Source organism: Ambystoma mexicanum, chromosome 2p (genome assembly GCF_040938575.1).
Source record: "Ambystoma mexicanum isolate Mex_15411 chromosome 2p, UKY_AmexF1_1, whole genome shotgun sequence".
NCBI classification, from domain to species: Eukaryota; Metazoa; Chordata; class Amphibia; order Caudata; family Ambystomatidae; genus Ambystoma; species Ambystoma mexicanum.
The window spans coordinates 793,609,168-793,631,221 of record NC_090923.1 but is presented as its reverse complement, the minus strand read 5'-3'; the positions used below and the strand labels follow the sequence as shown (position 1 = coordinate 793,631,221).

The window sequence follows — 22,054 nt, the reverse complement described above, 5'->3', positions numbered from 1 at the left end:
GTCCTTTAGGCTCTCCAACTCCAAGACTGGTTGGTATTATTGGCCTTCAGGATGCTTACTTTCATGTGCCAATACATCTCAAACACAGGAAGTACGTGAGGTTTGCGATTGGCAATTCTCACTATCAGTTTCGAGTTCTGCCTTTCGGGTTGACCTGCGCCCGAGAGTCTTCATCTTCTTGATGGCTGTGGTGGCAGTGAGTCTTAGGAGAGGGGGGGATTCACGTCTAGCCCTACCTGGGCGATTGGATGATCAGCGCACGTTCTCCAGAACAAGCCCAGGAACATCTGTCCAAGACCTGCCACTTGCTTCACAAACTAGGCTTTTCTCTGAATCAAAAAAAGTCAAACATGATACTATCACAGAAACTCCAGTTTATCTGAGCAGTCCTGGATGGTGTGCAGTCATAATGTCGACATCAATAATGTCGACAGTCAAAATGTCGACAAATTAATGTCGAAAAACAATAATGTCGACAAACAAAAATGTCGACATTATTCGATATTTTTTCGACATTAATTTAGTGTATGCATAAATACATAAATAAATATATATATGATGTGTTGAGTATGAGGGGTGGTTGGGGGGGTGTGGGGGGGTGGCAGGGGGGTGTTGGGTGAGGGGGGGTTGGGGGGGGGACCCCCCCATAGTAAATACAATTTTTTATTTATTTAATTATTGAATAAATAAATAAATAAATAATTGGTATGTGTTGAGTATGAGGGGTGAAAGGGTGGTTGGGGGGGTGTGAGGGGGCGGCAGGGGGGTGTTGGGTGAGGGGGGGTTGGGGGGGGACCCCCCCCATAGTAAATGATCATTTTTAGGTTATTTATTTATTGAATGAATAAATAAATAAATAAATAAATAAATAAATGGTATGTGTTGAGTATGAGGGGTGAAAGGGTGGTTGGGGGGTGTGGGGGGGGCAGGGGGGTGTTGGGTGAGGTGTTGATAGTTTTAAGGGTTTATAGTCATAATGTCAAAAAAAAAAATGTCGACATTTTTTTTTCGAAAAAATGACTTTTTACATTATAAGTATAGGATGTCGACATTATTGTTTTCGACATTTTTTTTTCGACATTTTTGTCTGTCGACATTTTTTTTTCGACATTATGACTATAAACCGTCCTGGATACTTGTTCAGGGAAGGCCTCGCCTCCCGAAGAGAGAGCTCATGACATTCTGCAGATGGTAATAAAATTCCATAATGCCAAGTATCTACCAGCCTTCGATTTTCTCAGGTTGCTTGGTCTTATGGTATCCTGCATTTTTCTGGTGCCAGATGCCAGAATGAGGATGAGATCCCTTCAATGGGCCCTCAGGACCAAATGGTCCCAATTTTCAGGGGAAATGTCAGATCTTTTGCAAGTTCAAACCAGGGTAGCACAGGATCTTCAATGGTGGGCTTGCAGGGAACATATCCTCAGGGGAGAATCTTTTTGGCAACCATGGGCGGAGATAACGGTAGTGACAGACGCCTCACTCACAGGGTGGTGTGCTCACACCAACGAGTTGACAATCAGCGGTTGTTTGTCTCCATCGGAGTCCAAACTTCACATCAACCTATTGGAGCGGAGGACAATCAGACTAGCGCTGAAGCCTTCTTCTGTACGGGGAAAGAATATCCTGATAATGACGGCCAACACGGTGGCCATGTACTACCTCAACAAGAGAGGAGGAGTAGGGTCACTACCACTGTGCAGAGAAGCAATGCAGCTCTGGTTCTGGGCAATACAAGAAAGGATCTCTCTGTCGGCTGTTCATCGAGCAGGCAGAGCAGTCTCCCACGAGTGGGACTAGCTCAGGAAGTCCTTCAAGAGATCTTCGCACTTTGGGGAACCTCGCAAGTTGATCTGTTTGCGACCAGTTGTTACGCTCACCTGATATCCCCGGGGTTGTCTGGAAGGCTCTGAGATCTGGAACCCTGGATGCGCAGTTGCCCAGTGCTGAATAATGAATCTGCATTTACAGAAGGGAGGATTTGTGATAACTGTTTCTAATGGGTGAATCTCCCAACTCCCTCTGACCGATTCCCTTCCCACTGGGTTCTTTTCTCACCTTAGTTATTTGTAGGGTGAGATATCTGTCCTGCGTTTCTTGTGTAGGGGCGCTTGACATTTGTTGGCGAGCTGCCCAAGTTGCTTCACTGGTGCAGTACGCCTTCCTTAGGCCCAGGCCTGCTGTGACCCCGAATCTGCTGGTAGGTCTGTTGATTGTAAGTCTTTGTTCTGTTTATGGTGGGAATTCGTTAATGTCTTTTATCTCCTTCTTTTCAGGTGCGAAGGTCTTGATGCTTGCGTACTGGTTGGAGAGGCACGTTTTCTAGGCAAGAGAAAGCGCGAAGCGTAGTGCCATTATAAGTTAACCTATGTTTTCTTCTTCTCCTCACAGGCCGCTGTGGTGCTGCGAGTGGATGAGAGCGCAATGAACAACAGGCCCCCTGGAATCTCTTAAGGTAAGTACAGCGCTGTGCAGTTGTTTAATGGTGAAAGCAAACCTGAATATATCTCTTCCTTTGCAGATGTTGCTGTGGTGCTCTGGATGGAAGCATGGCGTAGCGCGATGGAATTCAGGTAAGACTGATGGAATTCGATGTTTTGGAAGCGTGCGTTCTAATATTGTTTTTCCCTTTCTCGTTATTGCAGGTCGCAATGTTCGAACAGAAGCTCTGGTAGCGTTTCGCCAGAAGTCTTTAAGCTAGTACTCATAGGGGGAGTGATGTTTCTTCTTCTCTCGGTTTACACAGATTGCAGCCCAGTTGATATGCTGAGTGCTGGATGGTGTTTTTTTCTCAGGTAAAACAGAATAATCTTGTTCTTGCAGGATTACAGGAAGATGCTGAAGACCAGGAGCTGGACACAGTGAGCGTCACGCTGCTGATTGCAGAATAACACAAAGCGTGTTCTGCAGTCAGGGTGTGGTTTATATAGCCCAGGTAAAGCAGTACCAGGGAAAGTAGTTGGGCCTGCCACACCCAAAACACTAGACCGCATGGCTTGGTTCTTTGAACTAGACTGTGTGGGTGCTTCCATGTTGTATTTAAAGTCTCATGTACATAAATGGGACCTAGTTTGAACAGCCCTTCCTTCCTACATACGAGCCTGGTGCCAAAGGTGCCAGGACTGGCTCCAGGAGCCCATTTGCAGTGGTTTTAAGGCCCTCGGGGTTCTGGTGGGAGCCTGCTTGTGGCATAACCTGTGCCCCCTCACAGTGGTCATGACAGCACTCCCCCATAGGCCCCTCTCATGGTATCCTTCCGGTCCGGGTTTGGTGGGGTTATCCAGGTGAAACCTCTTAATCTGACGTGGTGCATGAATATGTTCACTTGGTTCCCAAGTTCTGCCTTGAGGCCCGTACCCTTTCCAGTCCACTAAATAGTATAGCTTAGATCTGGTACATTTCGAATCCAGGATGTTTTTAACTTCAAATTCAGGCTCTCCATCAACTAGCACAGGTTTTGGTGGTGTTAAGACTCTGGTTCATGGTTGTACAGGTTTTACAAGTGACACATGGAACACCGGATGAATTTGCATGCTTGATGATAAGGCTAACTTGACGGCCACCGGATTTATCACCGATTCGATGTTATACAGTCCTAGATATCTTGGACTAACGGTCCGGGTACCTTTTATGGGCACATATTTTGATGCCAACCAGACTTCGTCTCCAACTTGGTAATTGGGAGCTTTCTTTTGATGCCGGTCTGAGAATTTGTTTTGTCTGTCTTTGGCTTGCAGTAAATGTTAATTTGCCCTTTTCAAGGCTTTGGTTATGCTTGTGTGTAGAGTCTTTACCGCTGGCATTTCGCAGGTTGTGGGCGAGTCTAGTTCAGAGGTACGTGGATGTCTTCCGTATATTGTGTAGAACGGGGTGTCCCGTGCTGGTGTGTATGAAGTTATTGTATGCGTATTCCGCTATCCATAACAAGTCTTTCCAATTCTCTTCCACTTGATGCAGCATGCAACGGAGATACTGTTCTAATGTCTGGTTTGTTCTTTCTGTTTGTCCATCCGTTTGGGGGTGATGGCTAGTGGATAATCGAACATCGATTTTTGCCATGGTACAACATTTCCTCCAGAAGTTGGATACAAATTGGCTTCCACGATCTGAGATTAGGACTGAAGGGAAACCATGCAGTTTTATAATCTGTTCAAGAAATGCTTTTGCCAGACTGGTAGTGTTAGGAAGTCCTTTGAATGGAATGAAATGTGCCATTTTAGAGAACAGGTCTACAACCACTAGAATGGTATTAAAACCTTGACACGGAGGTAAGTCCGTGATAAAATCAAGAGAAAGAGTATGCCAGGGAGCCGGTGGAATATCCAGTGGTTGTAGGAGGCCAGCTGCTTTCTGTTTTTGTGATTTATTCTGTGCGCATATTCCACAGGATGGAACAAATCAATGTATGTCCTTACGCCAGGTTGGCCACCAATAATTCTGTTGAACGTTGGCTAGAGTCTTAGCAATTCCGGAATGGCCTTCGATCAGGGAATCGTGATAACCAGACATAACCAATTCTTGCAGATCTTTACTTGGTAGATATAGTTGTTCCCTGAAGAAGGGTAATCCATCCAGAACCGTGTAATGTTCCTTTTGGGAATTCCATTTCTGCAAGATCTCGGGGTTCATTAAGGTTTCAATCTTATCTTGAAGTTCACTCAGAGTCAATGTGGCGGTGAGTCCCAGTAGTTTATCACTTGGGATGATGGCAACAGGGACCAGGGTACTGTTTGTTTTCTCTTTAACACCCATATGAGACAAGGCATCGGCCTTCCCATTCCGAACTCCCGGTCGGTATGTTATTACGTAATCGTATTCTGCAAAGAATAGAGCCCACTGCAACTGTCGTGAAGATTGGACATTTGCTGACTTTAGGTATTGAAGGTTTCGGTGATGTGTGATTACTTTGATGGTATGTCTGGCAACTAATAGATACTGCCGCCAGGCTTTGAAGGCTGATTTTATTGCCAACAATTCTTTGTCTGTAATTGCATAGTTAAGTTCTGGTGGTGAGAATTTATGTGACCAAAAGGCCACGGGGTGTAATTGGCCTGTCTCTGGATCTCTTTGAGAGAGGACTACTCCCATAGCTACGCTGGAAGCATCAGTTTCCACTACGTAGGGGAGATCAGGGCGAGAATGTCGTAAAATCGGCGCAGGGCTGAATCTTTTCTTGAGTTCATGAAAGGCCTGTTCCGCCTCTTCAGTCTATTGGAATTTTTTGTTGTTTTTTTTCTCAGTAACGATGTGATTGGGTGGACTATCCGTGAGAAATCTGGAATAAATCGGCAATAACAATTTGCAAAGCCGAGCATGCTTTGGGTTCCTTTAAGTGAAGAAGGTGATGGCCAATTAAGGATGGGACCTACTTTGTGTAAATCCATCTCAACTCCCTTTGGCGAGGGAACAAAACCGAGGAACTCAACTTCGGTGACATGGAAGGAGCATTTCTCGAGTTTAGCGTACAGTTTGTGCTGGCGGAGTTTTTCAAGGACTGAGAAAACATGTTCCACATGATCTCTTTCAGAGGGGGAATACACCAGGATGTCGTCAATATAGACCAGGGCACAGACATCGATTATTTCCCGTAATACATCATTCATAAAGTATTGGAATGCTGCGGGAGCGTTGCACAGCCCGAAAGGCATTACCTGATATTCGTACAGGCCATACTTGGTGCGAAACGCGGTTTTCCATTCACCCCCTTTCATAACACGTACAAGGTGGTATGCTCCTCTGAGGTCTAGTTTGGTGTAGATTCGGGCATCCTTGACTTGGTCCAGCAGTTTCGGATAAGGGGCAAAGGGTAGCGGTTTTTACTGTGATTTGAATAAGTGCGCAGTAATCGATGCAAGTCCTCAAATCTCCTTCCTTCGTGGGTACGAAGAATAAGGGATAGGCTGCCGGTGACTGACGGGCGGATAAACCCATTAGCCAGGTATTGATACAGATAGGACTTCAAGTGGAGATTTTCGGTTTCCGTAAGTGCATAAATTCGACCACAAGGAACGTGTGCGCCAGGTATTAGGTCGATCTGACAGTCATAGGGCCTATGTGGCGGTAATATGTTAGCTTGTTCCTTCTGAAAAACATCTTGATAATCCTGATATTCTTTTGGTAAGGTGTCCATTGGTTCCGCGATCCCCGATGCTATTCCTTGAACAGATTTCAGGTTTGACTGTGGTATAGATTTCGGGTAGCAAGCGTGGGCGCATTTGTCGAAAAAGGTCAGTCTCTTTACACACCAGTCTATGTGGGGATTGTGAGTTACTAACCATGGCATCCCTAAGATCAACCGGAACTGAGGAGCTTTGATGAGGTCAAACGCGATTGCTTCTTGATGTCCATACAAGTAGGGTTAATTCTGTTGTGCATTGGGTTACTGGTCCCTAAGCAATTTCTGTACCGTCAACAGTAGTTACCTTTTCAGTTGTTGGTCTTGTGCATAAGGGAAGTCCCATTTCTGTTGCCAGATCTCGATGTATGTAATTACCAACTGCTCCGTTGTCTATATATGCCTCTATGGCATGCATCCGTGACTGTTGGTGATTGATCAAGGTTACTGGTAGGGCGAAATGTGAGGTCTGTGACTCATCCTTCTCGCTCGACAAGCAGACCTCTATGCTTGATAGTTTTCCGATTCCTTTCTATCTTCTTTCTCTGTAGCGCCTACCACCTTCCTTGGAGGTTTCACTGGGCATTCTTTGAGGTAGTGACCCGATTTACCACAGTATAGGCATAACTGTAGCTGTCTCCTCTTGACTCTTTCACCCTTGGTTAAAGGGAGTCGTACTCTTCCAATCTGCATGGGTTCTGTGGAATTTTCTGATGGGCGTTGAACATTATCACATGAATGTACATACCTGGCACGGTTTTCGTGTCTACTTCGGTCTGTTCTTCGATCCTGTAATCTGTGCTCCAACTGAACTACCAGGTTGATAAACTCTGCACAGCCTTTAGGTGGGTCTACCACTTGAGCAAGGACATCCTTCAGATCTCCTCGTAGGCCCCGATGAAACAACATGGTTTTTATTTTCTGGCCATCCCGCTTCTCTAACCAGTCTATTAAAGGTGGCAATATAAGTCAGCAAATCTTGATTCCCTTGGCGGAGGGACAGGAGTTTGTTATCAAGAGCTTGTCCATGCAAGTGTCGAGCAAATAACTTTTCCATCTCCTGTTGAAACCCCCTGAAGTTCTGCAGTAATGGGTCATACCGGCTCACTAAAGGTACCGACCAGTCTGCGTCACTTCCACTCAAATATGATAACACGAAGGCCACCCTTGCCTGGTCGTTTGGGAAAGCCCCAGGCCTACAAAGAAAATGGAGGCGGCACTGGTTCATGAATGTTGCATACCTTTTGGGGTCTCCAGTAAACCGTTCTGGTGGTGCCAGGGGTATTGCCCCCAGCAACGTTACCTGTACTGGATTGACTGATGATGGTGTAACGACGGATGGGGCGAATCTGGGCAATGGAGCCTGCCCCGCCTGTGTTTGTAGTAGCTGTTTGCTTAGTTCATCAGTACAGTCTTTTGTGACTATTAACTCTCATCTTAAGGCATTGGTTTCCTGCCGGGCTGCGTGTACCTCAGCGCATAATTGTCCCAAAAGCTGGGCTAACTGATCAATTTCAGATGTCTCCATGACGCCCAGGTGGATAAGTTTAAAGGCTTTGTGTTCTGTTACACTCACCTGATATCCACGGGGGGCGTCTGGAAGGCTCTGAGATCTGGAACCCTGGATGCGTAGTTGCCCAGTGCTGAATAATGAATCTGCAATTACAGAAGGGAGGATTTGTGATATCTGTCTCTAATGGGTGAATCTCCCAACTCCCTCTGACCGATTCCCTTCCCACTGGGTTCTTTTTCTCACCTTAGTTATCCTTAGTTATTTGTAGGGTGAGCTATCCGTCCTGCGTTTCTTGTGCAGGGGCGCTTGACGTTTGTTGGCGAGCTGCCCGAGTTGCTTCACTGGTGCAGTTCGCCTTCCTTGGGCCCAGGCCTGCTGTGACCCCGAATCTGCTGGTAGGCAGGTAGGTTTGTTAATTGTAAGTCTTTGTTCTGTTTATGGTGGGAATTCATTAATGTCTTTATCTCCTTCTTTTCCGGTGCAAAGGTCTTGATACTGGCGTGCCGGATAGAGAGGCACGTTTTCTAGGTAAGGTTGTTTAATGTTGAAAGCGAACCTGAATATGTCTCTTTTCCTTTGCAGATGATGCTGTGGTCCCCCTGGATGGAAGAGTGGCATAGCGCGATGGAATTCAGGTAAGACTGATGAAATTTGATGCTTTGGAAGCGTGCGTTCTAATATTGTTTTTGCCTTTCTCGTTATTGCAGGTCGCAATGTTCAAACAGCAGCTGTGGTAGCGGTTTGCGGGAAGTCTTTAAGCTAGTACTCCCAGGTGAGCGATGTTTCTTCTTCTCTCGGTTTACACAGATTGCGGCCCAGTTGAGATGCTGAGTGCTGGTTGGTGTTTTCTCAGGTAAAACAGAATAATCTTGTTCTTGCAGGATTACAGGAAGATGCTGAAGACCAGGAGCTGGACACAGTGAGCCTCACGCTGCTGGTTGCAGAATAAACAAAGCGTGGTCTGCAGTCAGGGTGTGGTTTATATAGCCCAGGTTAAGTAGAACCAGGGAAAGTAGTTCCAGCCCTGCCACACCCAAAACACTAGACTGCATAGCTTGGTTCTTAGAAGTAGACTGTGTGGGTTCTTCCATGTTGGATTTAAAGGCCCATCTACCTAAATGGGACCTAGTTTGAACAGCCCTTCCTTCTTAGGACTGGCTCCAGGAGCCCTTTTGCATGGGCCTTCAGGGTTCTGGTGGGAGCCTGCTTGTGGCACGTGTACCCCCTCAGTGGTCAGGACACCAGTGTCAACAGGAAGTGCGAACTGTACTGCTCAAGGGAATAGCCTCAGAGAGGAGCTCTAGGGGACGAGTTTGTAGTGGACTGGGAATTTCCACTCCTGTATGCGTTTCCTCTAGTCCCTGTGATCCCTCAAGTAATCAGGAGGTTGAGAAAGTTAAGGAAAACCATGATCCTAATTGCCCCAGATTGGGCCAGGAGAACATGGTACCCAGACCTTCTGGACATGTCCATTTGCCCTCCAATACATCTGCCAAAAAGAGAGGATCTTCTTTCGCAAGAGGAAGGTCACATTCTCCATCCAGAGGTCAAGACACTCAACCTTCACGCATGGCTTCTGAGAGGCTGAGATACAAGGATTGGAACCTTCCGGGTGACGTAATGGAGATCTTGCTTACGGCCAGAAAGCCAGCAACTAAATCTCTATACCTGTGTAGTTGGAACAAGTTCAGTAACTGGTGCAGAGATAATAATGTGGACCCATTTCAGTGTAATATTCCCACAATATTGTATTTTCTGTTATACTTGGCTAATCTGGGGCTCCAGGTTGGCACGATAAAGGGTTATTTAGCAGCACTATTTTCAAAGGCTCCTCAGAGGAAGAATCTTACTTCAAGATACCCTTGATAACAAAATTCTTAAAAGGTCTAAATAATGTGTTTCCTCCAATACCTTTTCAAGTACCTGTGTGGGACTTAAAGGGATGGTTCGCCCAAACATTTTTATTTCAAAAATAGATGGGCAATATTTTAAAAAAACGATTGACATTTTTTTTTCCAAGTCCCTATGTAAAATTTTGAGCAATTTAAGCTCAAAATTTGCAAAAGCAAGCACATGGGCGCATCCATTTTGTGAAATGGATGCCTGCCTGTGCTGGCTTTTGCTTTTGCGGCACGAATGAAGGAAAAGCCAGCCAGCTGTAGTAAACAAAAGCTACCACTGGGTGGCTTTTCCTTCATTGGTGCCGGGACTCGGAGGACGCGGACCGGAGACTACAGGCAGAAAAGCTGCAGCTGCATCTCGGTAAGTGCTATTTTTTTTTTTTTTAAATAAGCACTAGCTGCGTTTTTTTTCCTAAGTTTTCCGGGCTGGAGGAGCCCGGAAAACTTAGAAATAAAACCGCAGCTTTAAAAACGTATTTATGTTTGCGGTCGCTTTTGAAGCGACCGCAAACATAAATACGTTATTATTGTTATTGTTATTGTGCTCCTCCGAGCCTGAGAAACTTAGAAAGAAAAACTGTAGCATTTTCAAACACAACCGCATTGTGTTTCTGCCTAAATCTGCTTTCCCATTTGGGGCTCTAGGGCTCCCCCTGGGGGAGCCCTAGAGCTGTAGGCAGCTCTAGGGCTCCCATCTAGGGCAGCTGTAGACAGAAACACTGCGGCATGTAAACACAACCGTGTTGTGTTTCTGCCTGCCTTGGCTTTCACTTTGGGTCACCGGGGACCCAAAGTGATAGCCACGGCAGGCAGAAACACAACGCGGTTGTGTTTGAAAACGCTGCGTTTTTTCTTTCCGAGTTTCTTAGGCTCCTCCGAGCCGGAGGAGCCTGAGAAACTTCGAAAGAAAAACCGCAGCGTTTTCAAACACAATAACGTTGTATTTATGTTTGCGGTCGCTTCAAAAGCTACCACAAACATAAATACAATGTGTTTAAAGCTGCGGTTTTATTTCTAAGTTTTCCGGGCTCCTCCAGCCCGGAAAACTTAGAAAAAAAACTGCAGCTAGTGTTTATTTTTATAGAAAAAATAGCACTTACCGAGATGCAGCTGCAGCTTTTCTGCCTGTAGTCTACGGTCCCCGTCCTCCGCGTACAGCACCAATGAAGGAAAAGCCACCTAGTGGTAGCTTTCGTTTACTACAGCTGGCTGGCTTTTCCTTCATTAGTGCTGCAAAAGCCAAAGCGAGCACAGCGGCGGGCATCCATTTCACAAAATGGATGCCCCCATGTGCTTTCTTTGAGCTTGATTTGCTCAAAATTTTACATAGGGATTTGGAGAAAAAACAATTGCCAATCGATTTGTTTTAATATTGCCTATCTATTTTTGAAATAAAACATTTTGGGCGAACCATCCCTTTAAACTTAGTATTAAAGTTCCTCACATGTATCCCGTTTGAACCTTTACATTCTTGCCCATTAAGGCTCCTTACTTTTAAAAACAATACTTCCTGTGGCAATTACATAAGCCCGCAGGGTAAGTGAGTTGCAGGCACTTTCTAGCGGGCCTATAAAGATAAAGTTGTCCTTAGGGTTCAACCCTCTTTTTTGCCAAAAATTGTCTCAGATTTTCACCTGTCACAAAAAATAACAATGCCTGATTTTTACCCTCCTCCTCATGGAAGTATGGAAGAGGAAAGGCTACATAGATTAGACCCTAGAAGGGCTCTCAGCTTCTATATTTCAAGATTGGCAAGATTACGTCAGTTTGACCAACTTTTTGTGGGATACACTGGCCGTAAATTGGGACTGGCAGTGACTAAGCAAGCATTATCTAGATGGATAATTTTGGCTATCACTGAATGTTCTAGATTGGCTGGGAAAGATCCTACAGATGGGCTGAGGGCTCATTCAACCAGGGGCATGGCGACTTCAGCAGCACTTCAAAGGGGTGTCCCAGTACAAGATATTTGCACAGCAGCCACATGGTCATCCATACACACTTTTATAAAACACTATGGTGTAGATTCGACTTCTTCACAAGGAGGTGTTTTTGCTAAATCAGTACTTCATTCTGTGCATGACTAATATTTCTGTACTCCCACCTCCAATACAAAACTGCTTTGGGAGTCTAAGATGAGGAATACGTGGGAGGACACAATCCATTCGAAGAACAAGTTACTTACCAACTGTAACATTCTTTCGATTGGATGTTCCTCTCATGTATTCCTCATCGCCCCTCCCAGCCTATCCCACAGTACAGTTAACGTGGTTTACACTCAAAATTCCTTTAGGGCTTGGGTCAAAAGAGCCACGCCATTAACTTCAATCCATTGACTACAATATATGAAAAAACAGAACTGAGGCCAACGGGCGCGCTCCAGGCATTTATACAGTGGATGACGTTGGCGCTCGACTGATGCCGCCGAGGGACATCGACGCCGCAGCCTTGAGTGGAGCGCCCTCAGGTGGAGAGAGAAAATGTTTTCAGAAGCAGCAAAGCTGAAGGTAAGGATATATGTAAGATGAGGACTATGTGGGAGGAACAACCAATTGAAAGAACGTTACAGTTGGTAAGTAACTTGTTCTTCTAAATCTACTTGCCTCTACTCTCTGCCCTCTGCAACTAATCTAGAACAGGACTGCAAGACTTGTCCTTGGCATCAAGCCCTGTGATTGTATCTCTCCAGCTCTGAAATCTCTCCGTTGGCTCCCAGTGTATGCAAGGATTAAATTCAAAACCCTCTGCATTGTCCACAAGGCTTTCTGGGGCCTGAGTCCAAAATACCTTCAGCTATCCCTACGCAAATACCTCCCCTCTCGAGCTCTTCGCTCCTCTACCGCTATCTCCCTCATGCTTGGTCGTTATTCAAAGAAACTAGCTTGGGGTAGATCTTTCTTCGGCTGGAACAGACTCCCTGCCACTCTAAAACTTGAGGAGAACCATCTCCTGTTCCGGAAGGACCTCAAGACGTTCCTCTTTGCTTGTGCCTTCGCTCCCCCTCTCCCCTGCTGATCTGTTCTCTCTTGCCACTGTGCACCTGGTCACCCACTGTCCTCTGGGCCCAGGTACCTGCTTACCCTGCCACCCTCCCGCACTGCCTCTGGGCCACCCCTTGCACTGTGGTCTGTATCTGTACCCATACAGTCGCCCCCCATTTTTTCTTCCTGCTCTTATCAGACCTACCGTGTCTGCTACCTTAAACCCAGCACTTGCCAATTGCTCGCAGCACTACCACGGTTTGTTGCCTTTATTATTTATTTATTATTATGTATCTCTTTCTCCTTTGCTCCGCACTCTCCACTTCTCCCCCCTTCCATGCACTTTCCCCTCCCACTCTCCCATGCACTTGCGCGTTCTCAATGCCACTGGGCCTAGTAAGATTGTTGTTTTGTTCTCCCCTGTTCCCCTCCCTTGCCTTGTCGCGCTCTGAAACACTTTTGTACGAGCGTGATAGAAATAAAATATCAATATCAATATCAAAAAGATGGGGAATCAGGATCGCTAATTGCCAGGATCTTGGGATGGTGTTTGTATGGGAAATTGGCTCGAAAATGTTACCTCAAATGTCTGTCCAGATCTATGGGTTGCGTTTGATGATATTAGATAGCCCATCGGGTCCCGGAGCCCTTGATGTATTCAATTTATGAATTACTGTCATGTCATCGCTATCCCATGCTATGGCCCATTTGTTTTTGGGATCTATCTCTGACTTTTCCTTCAGATGAGACCTTGGTGTGTATAATTCCATGAAGTGTGCAGTCCAACTAGCCAGGGACGACATTTCACCAAAATGCCAGGGGTAGCGGAAGTGACATCACATGACCATTGACCTATGATGGATTCACAGGAAGTGATGTCATTTGACCCCACCCCGAATTGATATTGCAGGAAGCGATGGAACACGACCTTTCACCCGGCGACAAAACAGGAAGTGGCATCACATAGCATTGTACAGTACAAAAATATGGTTACAAGATCACTATAATGTGATGTACATTTCATATAAGAATGGATCACCATATGTATCGTTAAGATCAGGGTGTATAGGCCCATATTGCCAAATTACTGTGAATGCAAGCAGACGTCTATGACCAAATGATAATGATGTTGTTATATAGCACTTACGCTTAAGCACTTTATATAGAAAAAATAAACACCCAATATCACCCAACCTGTGTTGGTACTCATTTATCGACCTCGGATGGATGAAAGGCTGAGTGGAGGCATTTAAGAACAGACTAAATCAGTGACTCACTCCCCGAAGTGTGCCTGAAATAAACCTTTAATGAGTCTAGCAAGTATTGTAAAGAATTCCAGAAAGACGCATTAATTGGAATTCCTATTCTTTCTTATTTAGGGACAGTGCTGAAAGTTTCTTTTTTTTTTTTTTTTTTTTAAGGGGCCTGAACAAGAAAACCAGCCACTCCAGAAGTAAAGAGCCACATGGTGCTTGCCACAGCCCAGGAGTTTGCATTAAAAAAAGGGTTTTTTTTAACCATTTTTTTAGAGGTCTCAGGGGAGACGTCAGAGATCGCAGTTGCGACCTCTGGCAACCCCTACATGACGTCCCTGCAGCTAGCCTCTGCTACGTCTGAGATCATCATATCTTGTCACGCAGCATGTGGGTTTAAGAGATTCCATAAATCTCTTGTGTTGTGATTTTTTTTAGAGTTTTCATCATCCTTTCTGCATCATATTGTTGAAGCATCATCCTTGTAGTTTTCATCCAGTTTTTGTGGCGTTGTTTCTCCAGTCTCATCAGATATTTGTCTGGCTGGTTCTGCTTTATATATTTTAGGTTCTTCCGAAGTTCTTTCTTTTTTTTCAGCAACCTGTGGGTTGTAGGCGTGGGTGTGGATCAGATGTACACTTCTGTAGATTTTGTTACTTGTCTGAATGTACAGAGTACCCACTCATCATTCATTTTCTCTGGTCCTTCAAGTTTTGAGGCCGAGAAGATTTCTGGCAGGTTCCGCTTGCCATTGAGTTATTCTGAGCCTGGTCATCCCAGTGTTAATTTCCATAAATGTTAGGGTGATTTTTTTTCAGTCTAGGTGCTTTGATTTATCCAGATCCTTGTCATGATATAATGATCACTGGTTGGCAATTTGGTGTTTTCAGTTTTTACAGATTTTGTCATTGATTCGCTTCGAGGTGTATGTATAGTCAATTATGGTGGACGTCGTGCCTCGGGCCAATGTGGGGGCTGGGGGACCTGTTCTTTTGTCTAGAGTATCAGACCGGTACAGGTTTCTGTTTCCTTATTCCAGCGTAGTACTTGTGGTGGAAGCATGTTTTCTTCGAGCATGTGCCTGGTTGGGTCGAACAGATGGAGGTTTAGATCTCCACATACTATAACTTCTATTTCAGGATATTTTTGAGTAGCTCGGTCTATGGCGGAGAAGACTGTCTATAAAAGCTTCATCAGAGATTGCTGCCGGGTTCCAGTACAGGTTCAGTATCCCCATTATTACCTTTTCAGATGATGCTTCTTTCTCATAGGAGCTTTGATGGCATAAACGTGATGGTTGGACTATGGTTATTTGTGCCCAAGCATTTGTTTAATGATTCAATTATTTCTAAGTTAGCTCCTGCTTTGATCAGGTGTGAGCAAACCTGAAGATGGCCATCTTTTGGTTCTCTGTATCGCCGAGTTCATCAGTGTAATGAAGCTGTCACTAATCCATGACGCCTGTAGGCATATTAATTTGGTAATTGGCCAGATCCTGTCTTTTCGTGTGAAATAGATGGGCATGACCGCGGATGTTCCATGAGTACAACGTGAAGGTGATCTTTCCAAAGGCGTCTGCCAGCAAGGTGAAGACTGAGTGTGCAAGGCAGAGGCAAGCTCTGTCACCTAACCTCCCGAAGGCGCATTTAGGTTCAACTGTTGCTGGGACAAGACCTGCCTCTCTGACTGTCACAAAGGTATCCACAACCTCGCTGTTTTCAGGGACACCTGCAGTTGTGGGCCAGCCTCCCTTGTGTTGGGGAGCTTGAGAACAAGGACTAAAACTTATCCTTGAGCCTTGCTTTGGGACTTGGAACAACCTGAGAGTTAAGGCATCCAGGATTCCTGTATTACAGCCATCGAAACAATTTGAACTATAAGTCGAGCCAGTCTGAGCATGTCAACCATCGGGATTCTACGGAGCTGCCTTTGGCAGTCATTTGCCCCATGGACCACTGAACTGCATATCCAAACCAGTTTACTGCAGCAGTGCACTAGCGGAGCGCATCGGTGCCTTGGCTTGAACTACAGCTCTTTTGGATGCACAGTTCAGTTAGTTCTAGTCAATAGCCTCCAGATTATTCACCACTGACTAGAGCTATCGAACGAACCTTGGTGGCCTTCACGATCCGCACTTTAAGCATCTCTTTTGAACTGCAGAAGCTCCTGTTTGACCCCTGCTCGACACTGCTCCCCATAAAGAACATGACTGCTGTACCTTAACAGATTAACTGCACGTGCTAGCCGAGCGTATCACGGTCTCCGCTCGAACTACAAGCTCGTCGTTGCATATGCCGCCTTCGAACAGCCGCTCGACCCTGTCAGCATCTTTACTGCTTATCTTCATCGCCAGTTGAACCGACTCTGATAGATCCTCAAGCCCAGACTATCGGATGCTGCATCAAACTGACAGCAATCCTGCATCTTTGCTGTCGAACTGACCATAGTGGCCATCACAAACCGCAGCTCCTCAAACGTGTCTTCGAACCGATCCCATAGAACAGCGCTTCCAGTCACCAGGATCTTTGCAGTCGTACCGACCATGGTGGCCCTCATAATCTGTACTTCAAGCATCACTTTCGAACTGCATGAGTTCCTTTTCAGCCCCTGCTCGACACGACTACCCATTTAGAACAATGCTACTGCTGTACCGGAACCTTGTCGATCCACACGAAAAGTACCAAGAAGCCTGGTTTGATGCTGTCAAACCATCAAGAACCACTGATAGGAATTGACTCATAACTGCCCCCCCTGATCTAGTTTTGGGCCTAGAGACGAGACTGGGTGCAAAGAGGGATTTAAATTGCTATGCCAAACATATCCTTTTAAAGAGTATTGTGTTCTTTACTTGCTTTTCACCTGTAATTTTTCACTCAGAATGCTGCATCCTTCTATTTTTGCATATTATGTGTTTTTCCTCAGGGGTGGATTTTCTGTAGTGCTTTTTTGTTAGTTTCTGCAGGATGTGTGTTTCATTAATGTATATATTTTAGAGTACCTTCACTGGACATTCCCTTGATCTTGGACAGTTGCACAGTTGCTGTTTTGGTTGCTACTGGATAACATTAACACCCCTCTTGAAAATATAGCCTTCTCTCTGCCCATGTTACCACAAAAGGGGAAGGAGTTATATTTCTTAACTGTACCTGTTTTACCTTTATTATTCGGATCTTGGTTTGTAGCAGTTTGAGGTTTGAGCAGGGGCTTTAGCCACTAGTCAGCCTTGTACTCCAGCATGGCAGTAGTCATTTCGTCACAATGGGTCAATCGCTCCATTTGGGCGTATTCAATAATTTAGGACTGGGAAGAGGGTATATGCTTTAATGCTCTTGTTACCTACCAGTAATCTCAGTTGTACCTACTTCTATTCTTCCTCCTCACAGTCCTGATGCCTCTCACCGCCCTTCCTGGGTGGCAGATTTTACTGTGTGCTTGGGTATGACTCAGAAAGTAAGGAGTGAGGGTGGCCATCTTTCTACTCTTGTGGGTGGTGTGGGGATAACTAGCCATTTTTCGTTTTGTTTTTTTGGTGGTGCTTAACCAACATACCTATAAGACAAAATTAGAGATGACATGAAGGACACGCAGCTTGTGGATGCTTGGTTATTTACCCATCCATTGCATGCTAATATCCTTGTGCCCATTCACACCCACTTCCTGCGTCGCCCAAAACACATCCGGCTAGGATCTCTTCAAGATAGCTTTTTCAATCAGTAACATCAAACTTAAGCCTGCCAGAGTTATATGGAATCAGTCTGCTAGGAGTTAATGGTGGAATTGTTGCTCTAAATGGGCTACTGCTGTAATATAAATGTCTCGATCAAATGTGACTTCAGCCACTTCATTTATATGTGTTCCTTGCATTGAAGTCCTGTTAAAAACAACCATTGAGGAAGCCAACAGTTCTTATGGCCACGCAGTGCCTGTTAAATACCTATCGTATACCTACACAAAAGCTAAAACTGTTGGCTGTGCCAGTGCTTGTTTATATTTGAGGATTTAGTGAAAAGGCCTTCAATAAATTGGCACTGTGACGAGCAAGTATAGGAATAGGTGTAGTGTAGTGCAGATTACCGATAAGCAATACGATACGAGCATTAGAACATGTGCTTACCCAAAATGCATTCCGGTCTCAGCATTTCGTGTGGTGTTAATGTTTCATTGTTTAAAACGCATTTAAATAGGAGTATGCTAAAAAGGAGAGACTGACAAATATTTAGTTTTTTATCGTAGCTGGGCGATATTTTAACTATTTTTGTATGTCTTCATTTCCAGACAGAAGAAACCTGATGCTCTTTGATCGCTGCAAGTCTTGGGGCAGGTGATCCGTGGAAAGAAGGCGTGGTGGCTGCAACCGAAAGAGCTGACTCCAGAGTTTGGATTTGGAAATCAGAGCCATGGGAGTGTTGCAGGTGACTCCCACCCTCCGCCCCAACTGAACTAGTACGTCACCGTCCTGGGGGCGCGGCTACGGCTCCCGGCATGGGTCAAAGCACGACCAGATACGAGAAGAAAAGGGAGGAGAAGTCGCCTTCAGCACTGTGCCTGGACTGCAGTAGACCGCACAAGAGGAAGAGACGGAGCCGAATGAAAATTCGCCGGATTTCTGGCGGGGGGAGCCAAAAGGAAGAGCAAAGGGACCTAAAGCAAATATCATCACCAGCACCACTGGTGCCGCCGCCGCCGCCGAGTAATGATGGGACATGGGAAGAGCTGAACGGTGGCCTGCCCATAGGCTGGAAACAACAGGGAGCAGATGATCGGGAGTTGGAGTTGAGGGCGGGGGAGGGTCAGGGCAGGGAAGAGGGCCATGAGAAGCCACAGCCAACGGAGCATCAGGAGATCGGGGAGGAGGAAAAAAGGAGGATGGACCAGGCGGGCACCAGTTGTAACCCATTGAGTTCAGAAGAGAGTACCAAGAGACCGCAGCAGCAACACACGAGCCAAACATTGGAAGGTCTGGAGACAGTGACCCATAAAATGAGGTTCATACAGGTCGGCGATGGCAGCGTAGAGGGACACGAGACCTCCCAGGTGGGGAAAACCAGGGAGCCCCAGTGCCCCCATGTCCGGACAACGAGGGAGCAAGAAGTGCCCACCAGTGAGGGTTTTGGATTTACTGTCTTCTCCCAGGGCACAACATTTACGGAGCCGCATAGATTACTGGAGAAGAGCAGCAATATCCTGAGGCTTTCACAGGGCAGGACGTTCGATGAGCAGGAAAGCAGCAACAACTTAATCGGTGTGTCTCAGGACAAGAGAAGGAGCTTCATTGTAGAGCGTTTGGGAGTGGGGCCCCGGGAGAGCACACGAGGGGGCCACCGGAGCAGAACGGCGGAGGACCGTGCACACTCACAGGAACAGACCAACAGCAGCGTTCTTGCTGCTGACATCCCTCCAGAGGTGGTCATTTGGTGTGAGGATCTGACCCAGGGGGAACCTTCTTCGCAGATCCTGCAGCGCAGAACTCCTAAGGGGCTGAACTTCTCGGGCCCCATCCCGCGATTAATTGTCACCCGGGAGCCCAGTCCTTGTAGGGGCCCCGATGAGGATCGGGGGTTCCCATGCCTAAATCCTGGGGAGCTCAGCCCAGACCCCAAGGGGTTGGGCGAGGTGGAGTCCCCTTGCTCGGACAGCGGCTGCGGTGGCTCTCCGGTGCCCTCCTTCTTCCTCCGCAAGATGTCCAGCTCCTCCTCGGCCGGACTATCCTCGGCTTCTTCCTTTGACGAGTCTGAGGACGATTTCGGTGGCAGCGACTTGGAGCACAGCGGGCACCACCTGACACTTGGAGCGAGCCCCGACGACTGCGCAGGGGTAAGCTCCCTTTTGATTTGATTTTGTATTATGGTTTAACAGCTCGAGAGGTTTTTGAATCAAGATATGAAGGCTTGCACCTATCACGATGCTATCATTATCAAGAGAGGATGGTTGATTCATTGTGGGAGTTTGGGTAATTGCTTTTCTGCTACCTTTTATTGTAATGCAGTGTTTAATTAGTAAGAAAATCAGTGCCAGGGGCCAAATGGTATCTAGCACGCCTGACACTGCCGCGGGCAGTTCCCCACCATTGCTGCTACAACCCACAGCTGCTCCTCACATAGCTGGGCGATCCCTCCTCCTCTAATCAGTTTGATAAAACAATGGGACAAAGGTCTAATCCATAATATAAACACAGACAGTTGTAAAGTTTGCAAACACAAAGCTTGCAGTTTATTGAAGAACAGAAATCGGGGCGGAGCTGCAGGAAAAAGTGAATGATCCTGTGCAGCCCCCCCCTTTGTCCCAGGGATGCCCACTTCCTCCTAGAGCTGGATGTGAGGTGATGGCCGACCCCAGGAGGGGTGGGCGTGGGGCCGCCCCCTATGTAGGCTGTCCCTCTAGTGCCCCCTCCGTGGTCAGGCCAGCCTCTGTGTGGACACATTTGGGGTTACACTACAGCCCTCACATGCTCATTGGGATTGATGGATGCTCTATCAAACTGTGTCAGACAATAAGTGCCATGGTTGAATGAACCCTGGCAAACAACCCTACCAATTAAGCACTGACATTTTTACATACCGGTATGGGGATTATGGTCCATAATTTGCAAGTCACGTGTTCAGCCTTATAATGCCTGATTTGGTTTGAGAAGCATCCCGGTCAGACAAGCGGGAGTGCCCATCATTAAGGGAACTGATAGGTTATGACTCGGCCAGCGTAAAGTGGTTTCTGTGCTGTAAACTTAGAACGTGACATCTCCAGAGGAATGCTCCTCAACCTTTCATGGCAGCTGCAATTAAGGTTAAGTGCTGTGGTAGTAAACCCTGTTTGCAAAATCTAATCATTTACTTTATGCACATTACCCACGTGGATCCAGGACAGGGGTCTGGCAACCAACGGAGATGGGTTTCTTTTGTTGAGGCATTTTATTTTGCCTGCATCGATGTATCTATGTCCACGGGTCGCGCACAAAAGGTCGCACCCGCGGATTGCAGCATTAAAGGACTCATTCTGCTGGTGCGCCCTTTTGTGTGCGGCCCTCTCCCGGAACGGTCGGGGGTCGGGGTCCCTCCCCCACTTACCTGCTGCTGGCACCAGCTTCCGGGCGTTCAGGCTTTGTATAATTCTAGGCCATTTGCCAATGAAAATGACCAGTTAAACCAAATACCTACTCTCATGGTCTACGATCATAAAGTAAAAGGAACCCACACATCTCTTGCGTTTTAAAACGGTATTTTCAAGACGCAGAACTAAATAACATGTCTGATGGTACCTGCTTGTGGTCATTACCCGATGGGGGCATGCATCTTTTTGCTGTGTGAGAGGTGATGCCACATTGCAGGTGAACATACAAATGGGAGGGGGGTTTTCTTTGTGATTCAGTTTGGTGTGTTGGAATACAAGGTTGCTGAGTGTCGGGGGTGCAGGAGCTTTGAGACTAGGTGCACCCACACCTGCAAGAAATAATTGTCACAGGCAAATTAGTGAAATACACAGCATCGAAGCAAGTACTAATAGCTTCACAACATTTTAAATAATGCACTTTAATATTTCACAACTAAACGGTGTTCTTTTATCACCAGGATAAAAAAAAACTTGGCTCCGTCACATTACGAAAATTCAGAAGTCTGCTAAAGGTAGAAATGCAGCAAGATTGCAATCCGCTTTTCTCACGCAACATCATTCTTTTATATGGCATGTATAACGCGCCTGTACACAAGTGTTTCTAGGCGCCACAAGACAAGCGTTGGAAAACTAGAGACATGATCCTACTATGCCTTGTTTCATTCGGATCGTGCAGGGGGAAGGGCAATGGGGAAGTACGATCAGTTCTGCAAGGCTCTGTTGTAAGTGCAGACCGGCCAGTGCGGCTCTGGGGAAGTGCAAGGAAGCAGGAGGGCTGTAGGGGATTACAGTTACAGCCCCAAGTGTACCGTAGGTTAGGAGGCAGTTCAAGGAAGACTGGTCATGGAAGAGCTTACCTAGTGAGACGTACCAAGCAACCGGTCGGTGCAGCATACAGGTAAGTGAGCAAGGAAGTGAGACAAAAGAAGAGAAAAGGAGTGTCTTGAGCTGCTTCCAGAACTTGTTGGTCCGGCTCAAGCCTGAGAGGCAGGGAAGCAGTTCCAGAGGGAGGCACCTGCAGAGGAGAGGGATCTGCCCCCCCCCCAACTCCCACTCACGGCCTGGAGAAGTGTCTGACCCTCAGAGTTGGAGGTAGCTTAGCAAAGGGCCCTAGAAGGATGGTATTTCGGAAGAGAGAGTTGGATGAGTGTTGGCCCTGGCCCCAGAAAGCCTTGTGAACTATGCAG

The 22,054-nt window shown here is 46.4% G+C and overlaps 1 protein-coding gene across 1 annotated transcript in view; it reads left to right on the top strand.

The window, feature by feature from the left end:
- LOC138566800 (inositol-trisphosphate 3-kinase A-like) overlaps window positions 1–22,054 on the top strand; it is a 796,057-nt gene that overhangs the window by 510,287 nt on the left and 263,716 nt on the right. The window contains exon 3 of the mRNA XM_069644458.1: window positions 18,039–19,577. Within this exon, the coding sequence (XP_069500559.1) occupies window positions 18,246–19,577 (1,332 nt within the window). The 5' untranslated portion in view covers window positions 18,039–18,245. The remainder of the gene's footprint in view (window positions 1–18,038; window positions 19,578–22,054) is intronic.